The sequence below is a fragment of the Quercus lobata genome, chromosome 1 (genome assembly GCF_001633185.2).
Source record: "Quercus lobata isolate SW786 chromosome 1, ValleyOak3.0 Primary Assembly, whole genome shotgun sequence".
Taxonomy (NCBI): Eukaryota; Viridiplantae; Streptophyta; class Magnoliopsida; order Fagales; family Fagaceae; genus Quercus; species Quercus lobata.
Genome location: NC_044904.1, coordinates 53,581,158 through 53,597,490, shown reverse-complemented (window position 1 = coordinate 53,597,490; position 16,333 = coordinate 53,581,158). Strand labels below are relative to the sequence as shown.

General features: G+C 37.7%; 1 protein-coding gene and 1 long non-coding RNA gene across 2 annotated transcripts; one reads left to right on the top strand and one right to left on the bottom strand.

Annotated features, from left to right (window-relative positions):
• Nucleotides 1–2,985: 2,985 nt before the first annotated feature.
• Nucleotides 2,986–3,920, top strand: LOC115992456. Its single transcript, XR_004092522.1, has 4 exons — nt 2,986–3,086; nt 3,226–3,346; nt 3,424–3,520; nt 3,605–3,920. It is a non-coding gene; the product is annotated as an uncharacterized LOC115992456 (long non-coding RNA).
• A 1,136-nt stretch (nt 3,921–5,056) lies between these two features.
• On the bottom strand, nt 5,057–7,317 carry LOC115955653 (E3 UFM1-protein ligase 1 homolog). The gene is made up of 4 exons (XM_031073877.1): nt 7,103–7,317; nt 6,397–6,708; nt 6,032–6,298; nt 5,057–5,293 (listed from the first exon to the last, which is right to left on the bottom strand). The coding sequence occupies exons 1-4, from the start codon at nt 7,274–7,276 to the stop codon at nt 5,057–5,059; spliced, it is 990 nt and encodes a 329-aa protein (XP_030929737.1). The 5' UTR covers nt 7,277–7,317.
• Between the last annotated feature and the right edge of the window lie 9,016 nt (nt 7,318–16,333).

Genomic DNA, 16,333 nt, shown 5'->3' with positions numbered 1-16,333 from the left:
TTGCTCTGTTGAGGAGAATGGGATTTGGGATGAGGTGGTGTAGGTGGATCCGCACATGCATATCTACTGTCCAATTCTCAGTCTTGTTTAATGGGTCTCCAGCTGATTTTTTTGGGAGTTCGAGGGGATTGAGACAAGGGGACCCGCTATCTCCCATGTTGTTTCTGGTTATGATGGAGGTCTTCAGTAAGATGATGAAAAGAGCTGAAGGGGCTGATTTACTTAGAGGCTTTAGGGCTGATGGTAGACGGGGTGAAGGGGTATGTGTCTCTCATCTTTTGTTTGCGGATGATACAATTTTGTTTTGTGATGCAAATGAGGAGCAGATTCTACATGTTCGGATGCTTCTTCTCTGTTTCGAGGCAGTGACAGGTTTAAAGGTAAATGCATTGAAGAGTGAGATGGTTCCCATTGGGGAGGTTCCTAATATTCATTTCTTGGCAGAGATTTTGGGATGCCGGATTGAGTCTTTGCCTATGACCTATCTTGGTATGCCATTAGGGGCGTTCCATAAGTCTCCTACTGTTTGGAATCCTATCTTGGAGAGAATTGAACGCAAGTTGGCCGGTTGGAAGAAGTTGTATTTGTCTAAAGGTGGAAGACTAACGTTGCTTAAAAGCACATTAGCTAGTCTGCCCACTTATTTTTTATCTCTTTTTACCATCCCTACTCATGTGGCCAATAAAATTGAGAGATTGCAAAGGGATTTCTTATGGGGGGAATCCAAGACTCATCTGGTGGGATGGAGTAAGGTATGTGCACCTTTAGAAAATGGTGGGTTAGGAGTAAGGAAATTAACAACTTTCAACAAAGCCTTACTAGGGAAGTGGTTATGGCGGTTTGGGCTTGAGGAGACAAGGCTTTGGAGAAGAGTTGTAGCTCTCAAGTTTGGGGAAGATTGGGGGGGATGGACTTCAAGCTAGGTAGAGGGGCTCATGGGTGTGGCTTGTGGAGAAGTATCCGCATGGGGTGGGAGGATTTTAGAAAAAATATTCGCTTTGTGGTAGGGGCGGGAGATAGAGTTAAACTCTGGACAGATCAATGGTGTGGGGACTCTCCACTTCACTTGACCTTTTCGACTGTGTATGGGATTGTTTCTAATAAAGAGGCATCGGTGGCCTCTTCTCTTGAGCGGTTGGGGATAGAGGATCGGAGAAGTTGGAATGTCCTATTTATTCGGAGACCCAATGATTGGGAAATGGGTGTTGTGGATGAATTTCTCCGCACTTTGGGTGCAAATCTTCCCCCCACTGTGAATGGTGATTGTATGCGATGGAAGTTGACAAAGAATGGGGCTTTTAATATCCGCTCGTTTTACAATAAGTTGAGAAACCCCTTGCCCATTATCTTTCCCTGGAAAGGTGTTTGGAAGGTTAAGGCTCCTCGGCGTGTTTCCTTCTTTGTGTGGACTGCTGTATGGGATAGGATCCTTACAGGTGACAATTTGAGGGCTAGAAGGATGGTTTTTGTTGACTGGTGTATCATGTGCCGTTGTAATGGGGAGACGGTGGATCATTTGTTACTTCATTGTGATAAAGCTTATCGATTGTGGAGTTTGGTGTTTAGATCTTTTGGGATCTTTTGGGTCTTGCCAAGATCGGTTGCGGATACTCTTTTTGGTTGGTGGAACTGGCCTGGAAAGCATGTGTCTAGCATTTGGAACTTAGCTCCATTATGCTTGATGTGGTGTCTTTGAAGGGAGCGAAACAGGAGGACTTTTGAGGACATGGAAAGTTCGGATGACCAGTTATTGGCCTTTTTCAGTGGCTCTCTGTTTGACTGGTCTAGGGCCTGGGGACTCACCTCTAGTGATTCCCTCCCTTTGTTCCTTAATTCTCTCCTGTATAATTAGTCTCCTCTCCTTTCTCTCTTTTTTCTTTTTTCTCTTCTGTCCAATTGTACTTTTCTATTTGCCTTATGTTTTTCTGCATAAGGTAGTTTCTTCAATATATATCTTTATTACTTATCAAAAAAAAAAAACTGCTCTCAAATTCTTTATGCAAAGATTTCTTCAATGGACCATATTTCATGATACTCGTCAGTTCATTGCAATATTTTTCTTCTTTCCCGACTCAATTTTTTGCAAATGCAGATCCAGTACATCACTCTTACTTTTCACTTCCCCCCCTTTCTATCCAACTTATACAGGCTTCTTCTTGTTGAGACTTAGGACAAATTGTGGAAATTGTCTTTGTGTACTTGTGGTAGGCTTTGGGTTCAGAGGATTTGTGAATTTCTGGTTTAGAACCTTTAGAAAGAAGGGTTAAGTTTCAAGAATGACTAGGGTTTTTTTATAGGGAAGAGCAAATAATTGATTTGAGGTTGCATAGAGTTTACAGGAGTTAATATTGAATGTCCACAGTTTGTGAACAGTACTCAGAAGGGGAATGGAAACCCAATAGCACGCACAAGGAACTATCTTTAAGGAAGAGTAAGCACCAAGACATGGGACTGAACCTGGGAGGCAGTAAAGAGAGAAAAAAGAAGAAGAAAAGAGCAATAAGGCCAATGTGGCTCAATTCTCAATTCTCACAATATTTTATTGATCAACTTCCCTTTGTTTGAGTATAATAACACACCTGTGTATAAAACCCTATGCCCAAAACTATGACCTACACCCAACAATTACTGCTTTACTATAATACCATTGACTTTAAAAACCAAATAAAAAATAATTATCAATATATCTTATTACTTATCAAAAAAAACAAAAAAAAAAAACAAAAACAAAAAAAACCTAATTAATTATCAACGACACTTATTCTTGGGCTTAACCTTTGTCTTTCAAAGAGGATATTGTTTCTCCAACCACACTATGATTATACTATCATTTTGGTTTTCCCAGTTCCATGTTAATTACTGTAAACCCAATCTGTTGCTTTGACAAATGGGGTGGTGAGGGTTGATGAAGAGTTCATTGTGGGTGCAGGGCACGGGTATATATATATATATATATATTGATAAGCAGGGCTGGGATCAATGTAGTCTTCTCTTGGTTATGGAACTGGAATACTAATGGCTGTTTGATTGGCATGGTGGGAATGGGTTTGAAGAAATTCACCTAACCCTGCCTGTTGCCTTCCAATGTAAATCAATCTTTTCCCCCCTTCATAGTATTTTACTTTTTATAGTGCCTATTGTGTTTATTATTAATATTATATAAATGTACAAAAAAAAAAAAATTGTTTTTCATATGAATTAGAAGATGTTTTTCTTTGGAAGCAGGTGGAAAACTTGGTGTTTTTTGGAGGAAAAGTGATGATTGTGCCTCCAAGTAAGGAAGACTTGCAAAATATAATAAAAGCCTGGTATCCAAATTTAGAGCCAATTTCTGAGAAACTTATAGGTGGGTTATATATGTTGTGAATTAATAGCTTCATATAGAATGATTTTTACCTATGTATTGAATGATTTCTCTTATAGGAACCTTTGAAAGGGTTAACTCTTCTCCTGTACATCAACTAGCGGGATTCCACCCCAGAAATTCTGCTGTTAGTTTTCTCAGCAGATTCTCATTAAGGTGTCTAAAGCTGTTATTGTTGCTAATTCGCATGTTGACTTCATTTCGAATATTATAATTGAAGCTATTGATTCTTAATGGCAGGGATCTTCTTAAATGGTGCAAGCGAATCTTAGGTTTAGGCTTTAGCTTCAATGGAGATGGTTTGTCAGCTTATGAGTGTAATTACTGAGATATGGGTTCCCCCTGTTGGTGACCTAAATGAGCTTAAGAGTATTGCTCTGCAGAGGTAGATAAGTTTGAAGTACATGTTTGTGCATAGATAGAACTTTGTCAAATCAGAGCCACCAAATCCAACAGAGCTAGATTTGGATAGTCCCAAGTGCCTCTCAGTACACCTCCACGCTGGTGCATTTTCCCACTATGCTTTGAGAAGATAAGATACTGATGGTAGTGTGGGGTACACTAAAAACTTTTGAGTTTTTACCCAAATAATAATTAGGTCTATACCTGGATTTTCAAAAATTTCCTTGTTAGTTCCAAGACTCTTTATATGTGTGTGTTCTAATTGTCTTAAGAGGCAGAGAGTTAGGAACAAGGCGTGCTTTGCGCTCTTGAGGAAGAGAGAGAAAGAGAGTATAATTAAAACTCTTTCATAGAGAAGAGTTTGGTAGGGCTTGTTAGTGGCGATTTGATCGAAGGTTTGGCTACAATAAATTTGAGAGTTTGATGGTATATTGCCTTGGGTCTGCTCTTTCTTTGCTTTATATATATATATATATATATATATATATATATATATATATATATATCTAACTATAAGCCAAAGAAAGAGAGAGAGAGAGAGAGAGAGAGATAGCGGTATTTCTGGGGGAAGAAATTTGCTTTGCTTTGTTCTTGGAATAAGTGGTGGTTTCAGTCAAAGAATATCTGGGTCGTTGTTATTTAAGGGAGAGGAACGAAAGCGCTTCTTTAAGGCCTTGGTACTTCGGAGGCTTTGGCTTTTTGCTCTGGTTTTAATTATTAATTATTATTATTTTTCAACCTTTTTATTATGGCGAAAATGCAGTTTTGGTCTCTACATTTTGGGCTTATTCTCGATTTGGTCTCTAAATTGATTTAGCTCCTAGGTCAATTCTTGTTTTTTAAAAATCATTTTTAAAATAGTCCCTGCCATCAACCTAGTTACGGAAAATGCTAAAACGGCAAGCAGAATGCACTGTTTGCTAACGTGACTAATAAAATAATAGTAAAAAAATTATATTTAACATTTTTTAAATGCCATGTCAGCATTTAAATTAATAAAAAAAGCCAACTAAGAAAATTAAGAAAAAAAGTTATTTAAATTAAAAAAAAAAAACCTTTAATCTAATTTAAACTAAAATTATTTCTTAAAAAATAAAAATTCATAATCGTTTTAATTCTTATTGTTTTTGGTTTTGGTTAACCTTATCAACTTAAAAAAAAAAAAAAAAAACTTCTACACTCTCTACCACTAATCTTAAACTCCCTCTCTCTCTCTTCACTTTACACTCTCTACCCCACTAAGCTCACAAGCTCAACCTGCTTCTCCACCAACCGCCGATGCTCACAAACTCACAAGTAGATCACGTCGTGAACGTCGTTGACCAACAAGGTCTGCACCAGCGGCTCGGCCTGGTAGTTCAGCGGAGGAAAGATTGAATCGGCATAGAACCTTGGGACAGAGAATTTGCTACCGTTGTTCGCATCAGACAGCGTGAGAATCTTCGCAAAGGACAAGATTTTGTCCTCACCCGCAATGGCGTCATCGTTTTGGCTCCTAGAAGGCTCCGATGGACAGTCGACAAAGTTCTGTTGAGCGTGAATAGGATGGAGGAGGAGCCTAGCGAAAACCTCGTTGGTAACCGGATCAGCGAGGAAATTAACTATTCTGGTTTTTTTTTTTTTTTTTTTTTTTTAATTTTTATGCGGATTTGTATATTTTTCTAGATTTATGGGTTTGATTTCCTAGAGGTTTCAATGTTGATTGTGTTAGAATTTTTTGTGCTGAGATTGATTTTGAGTGGGTTAGTCAATTGGGTTTGTCTTGATTTGGAGAAGAACATGAAGAATGAAGTTCATGTTCTAGGTTGGAGGTTTCTGGGGAAATCAGAGTCGTGCTAAAACTTCCATTAAAGTCAATTGGATCAAACTGCCGTTAAATTGGCATAAACTTAATTCTGATTGCTCTTCTCGTGGCAACCCATGCCTCGCAGGTGGAGGGGGCCTAATTTGTGATGACAAAGGTCTTTGGGTTAAAGGTTATGCCAGGGCCGTTGGCTTCACCACTACTGTTGCAGCTGAACTATGGGCTTTAAGGGATGGTATCAGACTTTGCATCTCCCTAAAACTTCCTGCAGTGGTTGTGGAACTTGATGCACAGCTGCTTGTGGATCTGTTAACATGGGAGGATTTTGGAGGCCCAAATTGAATAAGAAAACCTCAAATAGTCTACCAGAAATAGTTTTAACAGCTATCAAAACTCAGCATTCCCAAAAGATAAATCCAAACAAAATTTTCCAAATAAAATGTCTAGATCATCTTACGTACATTAGGTGTCCAATGAACTCCTGCACGTAGCGATCCCAAAACCTCGCCTTCCTTCACAATCCCATTAAATAGGGATTGGAAAAATGAACCGTCAATGGCCACACCACTGGCTCCATCCATTTCATGCAGTTGTTGTTGCAGTGAGCTCCACAACGCAGACAAATTGGCTGGGACTGTAATACCCCTTGCAGAGCCACGAACCATGGCGCTAACACGAGCAACATATGCAGGCGTATACAATTGCCCACCTTCAAGCCTACCTTTCACCTAAAATCCAAATACATGTTCAATCCAACATAATTAATTTTTTCTTTCTTTCTTTACACATTCTAAAATCACATGAAATTTAGCAAAAACAAGTTTACCAAAGTCCCAAGGCACGGTTCTAACACAGAGGTGACCATTTCCGAACCAACATTTAACTGTGTGGCAATCTCAGCCAAAGCAATTTGACTACATTCTTGAAGCCTATCGTTGATTTCTTCAGCCATAGAGTCCCAATAAGATCGTGATATTATCTCTCCTTGAAATAACATAAGCCCCGGATCATCAGAAACAACATGTTGAGCTTGACTCTCAACGTAATACAAATCAACACCCGTAGTGTCCACAAGATCAATCAGAGAAACACGCCCTAATTTCTTGATCTCCACCACCATTTCATGCCTCAGTTGCTCCTATTTGTACCATACCATACTATCATCAGATTTCAACAAAAGAAATCACATGCACATATATATTAACAAACCCTCATACATTATCAAAGAGGAATTCAAAGTTTCAAACCCTAATGCTCTGTTTGGTAATTGAGAATATGTAAGAAACAAAATAATAATCAAATATCGAATTAGTTCGTATCCATTATCAGACTACAGCTATAAAATGAACCGGTTTCACAGCCTAAAATTAATTGATTATTAGGTTTTCCTCTGTTGCATAGAGCCATATGTATATATGTATATCATAAAACAAACAAATGAGTTGTTTTATTTTTATTTCTGTAATTTTCTCGAGAAACAAATAGAAGATAAGAGAAAATTGAGAGGGAGACAGAGAGAGAGAGAGAGGCACAGGAGTGATGTATTCTTTGCCAGAGATGGTGTGGAGAAGATCGAAATCGATGATGTGGAGCTCGTGAAGTTTTTGGACCAATTCGATGACGTTTCGCACTGATAATAGGATGCTCAATTTCGCTTGCTGTGTGCTCTCGAACTGTCTTTGCAATTCCAGCAATTCGTCATCCATTTTTTTTTTTTTTGGCTATGATCACTCTCACCCGCGATCACACAGAGACTTGAGAGAGAGATTTATTTAATTATAATTATTGTTTGGGTAAATTGCAAATTACACTTTTGAAGTTTGGAGTTAATTGGATTTTACATCCCAAAGTTCCAGAAACTTGATTTTACACCCTGAAGTTTGGTTCCGTTAGCAATTTACCCCCTACGGTTAGTTTTTGCTATTAAGTGACACATCATCATGCTAATGTGTTTTATTCTTGCCAATTCAACCTTAAAACTACGTCGTTTCAATGATAAACAAGTGAAGAGTTGGACAATCTAAACTACATTAGGCCTAAACTTTAAACACAAACCTTTAGCCTAAAACGACATAGTTTCAGGCCAAACTCTAAAATCAAAATCAGAAACCATGAACCCCACGACATGTCATTATGTTTACTTGAACACAGACCTCCCTAACTCAAACCCAGGCGGCGGTGGCAACAACATCTTCTCCAAATCTTGACCACCGCTTGAAGCAGCTGGCAAAGCTAAAGGCAGTCTTCGATAACTAGATACAGAGCGGTTACCAACTCAGCTAGTAGTAAGCGCAAACTGGTGAGTCCCACCACCAAGCCCACCACTTCGTCTAAGATGACCAGATACAGAGAATGCCCACCACCTCGTCTGCGATGACCAGATACAGAAAATGCTTGAAGAACCATACGGTGGGTATGGGAGGCCACATGGTAGACGGTTGCGGCGAGTTCCTGGTTGTTGGAGAAGAAGATACACTCGACGCATTGAAATACGTCGCCTGTAACTGTCACCGTAAATTCTACCAAAATGAAGTTAATGATCACCATCATCGATCATCATCAGAAGTTTTCCACCACTATCAACAACAATTCAAACCTTATTATCATCATCATCATCGATATCCACAACCACCACATCATATAGACCGCCTCTAGCTTTGCCAGTTGCTTCAAGTGGTGGTCAAGATTTGGAGAAGATGCTGTTGCTGCCGCTACTTGGGTTTGGGTCAGGGAGGTCTGTGTTCAAGTAGACATACCGTGGGGTCCATGGTTTTTGTTTTTGATTTTAGAGTTTGACATGAACTACGTCGTTTCAGGCTAAAAATTTCTGTTTTAAGTTTAGGCCTAAAACGACGTAGTTTTAAGGTTGAATTGGCAATAATAAAACACATTAGCATGATGATGTGTCACTTAACAGCAAAAACTAACCGTGTGGGGTAAATTGCTAACGGAATGATGTGTCCCTTAACAGCAAAAACTAACCGTGGGGGGTAAATTGCTAACAGAATCAAACTTCAGGGTGTAAAATCAAGTTTCTGAAACTTTGGAGTGTAAAATCCAATCAACTCCAAACTTCAGGGATGTAATTTGCAATTTACCCTTATTTTTCCTTATATAACGGTGTGGACGTTTCGACCCAAATAAGAGAGAGAGAGAGAGAAATCTAATGGGCTTCATTGTTATGTTTTGGGTTTGGTTTCAAAAAATTGGCCTAGCCCAATAAATTTTACCATATTTTTTTTTTCCTAAGAGTTGGGCTTGGCCCACTACTCTAGTAGGACCTTGCTAAAGGGCCAGTTTTTGCACAAGCTTAACATCCAAAATAAAGACAACAAGCATTAACAAATATATGCATATTAGCCTGTAAATGTTAGTATAGATTTAAGGGCAAATATCTTATAGCAGGAAGATTAGTTGTAGCAAGAAGATTAGTCAGGGAAGCAATTAATATAACCAATACAGTAGAATGCAAAATAATACAGCCGAATGTAAAATAACAAGTTCTTTCGCAAGGAGTGAACCAAAGAGAGCCCGAACCTCAACTTGGATAACCTTGCAAGAAGGTTAGTCAGGGAAGCAATTAATATAACCAATACAGTAGAATGCAAAATAATACAGCCGAATGTAAAATAACAAGTTCTTTCGCAAGGAGTGAACCAAAGAGAGCCCGAACCTCAACTTGGATAACCTTGCTATTGGGCTAAGCCTTCAAAGTTATGCATTTTGGGGAATGGTCCTAGATGGCTACTAGTTGCTTTGTCGGCATTTCAAAGAGTGGATTTGCTGTAAGAGGGAGGAAAAAAGTGGATTTGCTGTAAGAGGGAGGAAAAAAATGGTCTATTGATGCATGCATTTTCTACAGTGTTCACTCTCTTTTCTTTCACTTCTCTCTTTCTCTTTTCTTTGTTATTTCTCTTTCAACTCTCTCTATTTCCTATCTTAGTCGCTATCCCCTTTCCATTTATGGCTACTGTTCCTATTTATACTGGATTAAGCCTATGCGATTTCTCTATTTTACCCCTATTGCTCACCAACCATTTTTGTTTGCTGTGAGCACTCTTTCAGAGTTGCCCACTAGCCTGCCGGTCGCTTGGTCTCCACTACACCTGGGCATGCCCAGTGCTTTCTCTCTCTTCCACTACTTATTTCACGACAAATCCTTGTATGTTTGGTTATGCCGTGGGTCCATCTCTCTCATTTCGACGGGCAAAGCTTTGGGTTTCTCTCTACCTATCTTTATGGCATGCATCAAGTGGTTCCAGCCATTTATTACCTATTTTGGACAAAGATGCCTTCCAAGTAGAGCACCTCCCAAACGAGGCTCTGGGCTTGCTCCACTTTTGCCTCACCTTGGGTCCGTGAGTCTATTTGTTGCTACTTTCTGCCGGGTTGGCCCATTGGGCCTTATTTCTTTTTCTTCTTTTCCTTGGGCCTTTTCAGTCCTTTGTTTCTGCCATTACTTACTAATCTCTTATTATATTCCTTTTTCACTTGTTATTGGGCTTTTCTGCTATTTGACATTTTTTTATAAATAAAAAATGGGCATCAACAAACTCTAAAATATTCAATCATATGGTTTATTTACAAGAGTATAATATTTTCACAACAAATCCTAAGTATAAAATTGTTATTGGTTTTAATTTAAATTCATCACTGAAATTACTTTTTCGTCTACCATTAACAGCTAGTAACAATTTTTTTTTGAGAAGAAACATCCCATAACAACCTATTACTTAAGATTTATTGTGAAGGTACTGTAGGCATAACATTTCACATTTTATCTAAATGACTTATTGGCAATACACTTTCTTGTGCATAGTTACAGCTTTCAAGGTTAGATAATCAAATCTAATTGGGAAAATTTAAGATGCAACCTACTGAATTGTACCTTAAATTTAAAAAAATCCCTTTTATCTTTTTTCACCAACAGTGTCAATATCTTTTTTTTCCACTTCAAATCACCAAGTGCGTGTTTTTGTATGTTTTTCTTCTTGGGTTCGCTTAAAAGCAGGTAATAATGGAAGAAAACAAGGAAGTAAAATTGAATTTAAGCTTGCCATAAGCTAAAATAAGAATAAATCAAGCTTGGGGGTTGGATTGAATAATATTTTTATGTAGTTTTAATATCCATATAATTTGGATATTGGATAATGTGTCTTCTTGAGAGAAGTTACCTTTGAATAAATAAAAAGCAATAATCCAAGAAGATTGAGTAAAACTATATATAGAAACTACAACGGGAATTGTGTTTTGCCTTTATGATTGTCTTAGGCCTCAGGCATAAAGGAAGTATCTATGAGACCTTTCTCCCACAATATGTGACATCCACATTTGTGGGATCCACTCATGTTATGAGAGAGATGTCTCATAAGGGTATATGTGTCAAATCCACTATATTCATGACAGGATTTTAGTGTAATTCCGAAACTATGACAAATCATAAATGCATTTATCGTAGTTAGACCTTTATTATATACATTGAATCTATTCACATTTCCTTCCTATTCCAAAAGAAAAGTCAAAAAGCAGTAAAGCATAAATTTTAGTTGTCAGTTGTATGATTGACACATTTTGTAGTCTCTCGGGGCAAAAGGTGAGTCATGATAAATTCAGAGTGTTTTCCTCTCCTAATGTGGCTGTGGAAAATAGGGCTGATCTATGTGAGATATTGAGCAGATGCAAAATTGCCTTGCTGGATGGAAAGCAAATCTTCTCTCCTTTGCGGGTCGGATGGTGCTTATGCAAGCCGTGACAACTATTATTCCAAACTATGCCATGCAGTGTGTGGCCCTTCCTTCAAAGATTCTTAACAGCGTGGATAGAATCAGCCAGAACTTCCTATGGGGATCAATGGACTCCAAGAAAAAAATCCATTTAATTAGTTGGAAAAAGATTAAAAGGCCAAAGAAAGAAGGTGGCTTAAGAATCCAAGCAACAAAGGAAAAAAATATTGCCTTATTAGCCAAGCTAAATTGGCGTTTAAAATGTGAAAACACTTCCATTTGGGCAAGAGTCCTTCTCCAGAAATATCGCTCCCCTAGGAGAGCTCTTAATCTCAGCACTAGGAGCAAGTCGTGCTCCTCCACTTGGTTACCAATCCGAAAGGGTGAGAATGTTTTTATAAAAGGGACTAAATGGGTTGTCGGAAGGGATAGCAACTTGTTGATTTGGCATGATAAATGGATGGATAAGGGTTCTCTTAGAAGCCAAATTGTTGGGCCCCTCAATCGTGAAGAGGATGGAATTTTATTGAGGGGTGTGGTTAATTATGCAGGTTGGAATTGGTAAAACTTTTCCTTCTCCCTCCCTAACTCTCTGATGCAGGAAATAGAAGCCACTCCTATCTCTTTTGCGGCTTTAAGGGCTGATCGCATTATTTGATCTTCCTCTCCTAGTGGGAATTTTGACCTCAAGAAGCCTACAAATTGGCGTGCTTGGAAAATGAGGGCTGGTCTTCTGATTCCTTTAATAGGGAATGGATATGGAAGGTGTGGAACCTGAAGGTATGGCTCCGACTCAATTGCTGATGCTCTTGGGTCTCTTCCTTTTCCAATATAAGCTGGGGAACAATTTTTTCCTTTGGTATTTGGTCCTTGTGGATTCGGCGCAACAATGTTATCTTTCGAAATAAAAGGCAGCCATGTAATTTAAGAGTGCCATTATTTATTGCATCCTCAATTTTGGTTCTAGCAGTAATCAAAGATTTAAAATTAGGAAAATACTGAGCAAACAAGTACTTATGGTACATAGGCAATAAGTTTTTTACAACCATGGTTTATTGTTCTTCTTCGCTTGGCCTACTCATCATCTATGCCACCTTGGATCTCCACTTGGTAATGAAGGTAGAGAAGGATTCTTTTAGCTCTTGCTTCGTGGTCTCCAAATCTCTCCTTGTCACATCCACCTCTATGTTGTACTTGTATTGATTATGAAACTCACGACAAATGTCTTTCTAGCTCCTTGCTCTACCATCATCTAGGTTGAGGAACCACCTAAGAGCGACTCCAGTCAGGGTATTTTGGAACATTTGAGCAAGTAGTTCTTCAGTTGCTCTTAGGGGCTACATGGCCTTCATATATATCTTTAAATGGGACTTTGGGCAGCCAATCCGGTCAAACTTGTCAAAGGTTGGCATCTTGAACTTGGGAGGCAATCTCACATCGAGGAAAAGTAAGAGTGATTGGTAGTCCATGAGGTCTTCCATCTTGCAAGCTCTCTTGATCATCTCTTCCATCTTGTTTATCCTCTCATTCATCTTCTTCTCACCCTCCATGGTTGGGGAATTATGGTCGGTCTTATTCCCTTCTTGGCCACTCTTCAGGCTTTGAAATTGTTGTAACATAAGGTTCATGCCCTCTCTTAGCTGGATTTGACTAGCTACCATGGTTTTCAGTAGCTCTTGAGTGTTCATTGGTTATTCAGTGTTCGGATGTTCTCCCCCTTCCGCCATAGTGATGGAGTCTTGTGGCTTGGACTGTCTTGTAGGTCGAATACGAGATTGTAATGTTGTAGCAGTGGAGTGTCTTCTATGCTCATGGGTTTTAGTACCGTGATGAGAGTGATGGGCTTGGAACTGGAACTACTAGCTTGAGTGTCGGTCTTAAGTTCTCTTTGGAGTCTTCCCTATAATCTTGACCAAATCCTCCCTTAAGAAAAGGCTTGGTTGGGTCAATCAAAGCTAGGTCCCCATCTATATCAATCAATCAAACAAACACATGCAACAATGCAATTTTAACATGGACTGGCCTAAGGGTAGGTTCTAAGTCATTACATTGTAGGGTGGGTTTGTTGTCTCATTGTTTCCCATAGCTAGGACATCACACCTCCCAACTTGTAATGTAATGAACATTACGTTGGTTTAAACGACATAGTCTATCCTTTATAGTCAACAAGAAATGATCCAGTGACTTTGGGCTATGAGTTAGTGAGTTCACCACTAAGTACCCAAATCTAATGAAAACCGATGATCCATGGTTACTACCATCATATGTTGAGATGGGTGCATACATATTTGTTATTTTGATGGCACACACTATGACAGTTAGGGAAATCTCTTAACAATCAACATGGGCAACTCAAACATATCATACAAACATCTCAAGACATAAATAAACAAACAAACAACAATATCATGCAAAAGTCAAGGTTATATTGTAATACCCCGCATATTTTTATTTGAGGTTATTATTAAGTTTTCTTTTAAATATAATTGTTGGGCCATAGGTTTTCTTTTATTAGTAACTGCAGCCCGCTACCCCACTAAGCCCACATCTTTAATACAACTATAGGGTAGAAGAAGAGACAGTCAGGGTTTTCATAGAAAGGGTTTTATCAAGAGGCTAAGAGGTTTTTCTTTGGAGTTTTTAGCACATACAAGTGAAAGGGCAATCAGATTGTTCAAGGTATGATTTCTCACCGTTAGAAACTTTAGTGGTGTGTAGATTTTTGAATTGGTAATTTCTTAGATTATGGTTTTGCGTGGTTTCAATTATTCTGAAATCTTGATTGTCACTGTTCGAACCCCTGAGCAAAAGCCGAAACTGTTAAACCCATGTATAAGGCTAGCGTCACTTTTGTAGGGCCATATGAATTTTTGGGCTGCCGTAACTCTAATTCTAATTTGCTGGAAATTTTGCACCTGACCCCACCCTTATGTCACTTGTTATCTCTCACTTTTGTCAGGATCCTATTCTTCTTATTGTAGCTTTAATGGTCTATAGCCTAGGTGTTGATTAATTCCAATCAGAATGATACTTAAGGTTCAACACGTCTACTATTCTTTAAAAGGTTAATGACAAATTTGTTTCTTTTATCCGAATTGTAATTTCATCCCAAAATATTGTGGTATTAAATCCATTAGGGTCAATGAAATTAAGTCCTTGGGCAAGTCATAATAGATTCGGCACACAGTTTTCTTTGGGGTTATATATTTAAATCTTATAGTATTAGCTGCTGCCTATGGGTTTGATAAATTCAAGGAAACACATTTTTGGGTAGAGATGCTTGGCATTAGTGCTATCATTTAGTTCAGCAAAGTATTTTACTTGTGAGTCAGTTTGTATAGGTTAGTAAGATTTATATTTGGTGGAGGATATTAAGTAATTTCCATGATTGATTCTAGGTCCCATCTAAGAGTATTTTGAGACTATTTGGAGGGTGTTTCAGCTGGACTTTCAGAGTGATTCAAGTGCTGTAAGTTTTTTTTTTTTTTGAGGAGTGATTCAAGTGCTGTAAGTAATTATGCATAATATGCACAATTTTGTTCATTAGGTTCTTAGATGTCAAAGGTTTTCGAAAGTTATGTTTTTAAGCTTACGTTTTCTAAAGTCTATCAAAAGCATTTTTACAATTTTGAAAGAGAAACTTCGACTTTTAAATAATGTTTAAAGAGAAACTTTGAATTTTAAATGAAGTTTTGAATGTCTAAGTCTCATTTAAAAGATGATTTCTAAACTAAACTACTTTTAGAAAATAATTGAGTTTCAAAGTAAGTTTTCTAAAAAGGTTCTTGTCCTTTAAGTTTGTTTAAAACTAAGCAATTTCAAAGTCATATTTTCCAAATGGTATTTAAGACATTTCTTTTAGCAAAATGGGGTTTTCAAACTTACTCAAGAATTGTTAAAAAAAAAAAAAAAAAGATATTTATATAAACTCTTTAGTTCTTATTCATTTCCTAAGAGAGTCGAGCATCCTTTGATTTATATTCTATTCAATATTGTGATCTTTGATATGCCTCTGTAGTTGAAAAGAAATTGTTAATATCAAGTAAATTATTTTATTTTGTATAAACTTTGCTTTGTGATATGTGACTTAAAATAAGTGTTTTTAGAATTGATCAGAGATATCAGATATGTGTGTAAATCCGCTCACAGGATTGTATGTGAGAATATGTGTTGATCCCTCACCAACAGGGGTTAGATGTTGGTATCCGCTCACAGGATTGTATGTGAGAATATGTGATGTGTATATGTGACACTGTGCTCTGATCAATTATCTGTATGTGTTTTCGAATAACTTTAAGATTTGATTATATACATGTGTTTAGTGGTTCTTTATATGTTTGGAAAACTATATCGAATATTTTGAGTGAAATTGTGAAATCAAACTCGTGCTTTGCTTGACTCTATTCTGTTGTATATTGTGTATAATTACTTACTGGATGTGTGGCTCACCCCATCAATTACAATTTTCAGATTAAAGTTGGTTGGGGAACAGGACCTTTGGATTGCTTAATAAGGTGCAAGGTAGAGCGTGGGAGTTTTAGGCAAAGTCAATAATACTTGAAGTCTTAAAAGATTATTAGTTATTTCTTTTTTTTTTCCGCTTTAGATTGCACTGTATTTTGGAGATTATTCTAAATTTGAGGAGTTTGGATTTTTGTAAGAGATTTATCAATAGCATTGTTTATTTGGAGTTTTGAATTATGTTTAAATTAATCATGTTTATTGAGTGATATTAGTTCAACAAGTTGGTCATGCATCAAAATTCATGTTCCATGGATTTGGGTCGTGACATATATGTTCCATGGATTTGCGAACCGTGATTAGTCTTTGGTTGAAAGTTTTGAGGAAACATTGTGAGAAACCCAAAAAAAAAAAAAAAAAACATTTGGTGACGAAGTGGAAAATCAAAGAAGAATGTCTTTAATGGAGAAACCACTTCGGGGATACAAACAATCTAGAAGAAAATTCACTGAGATGAGAAGAGTAGTTACAACGATATACTAAAAAGAGTTTTGTACGACTAGACCCTTTATTGTAACA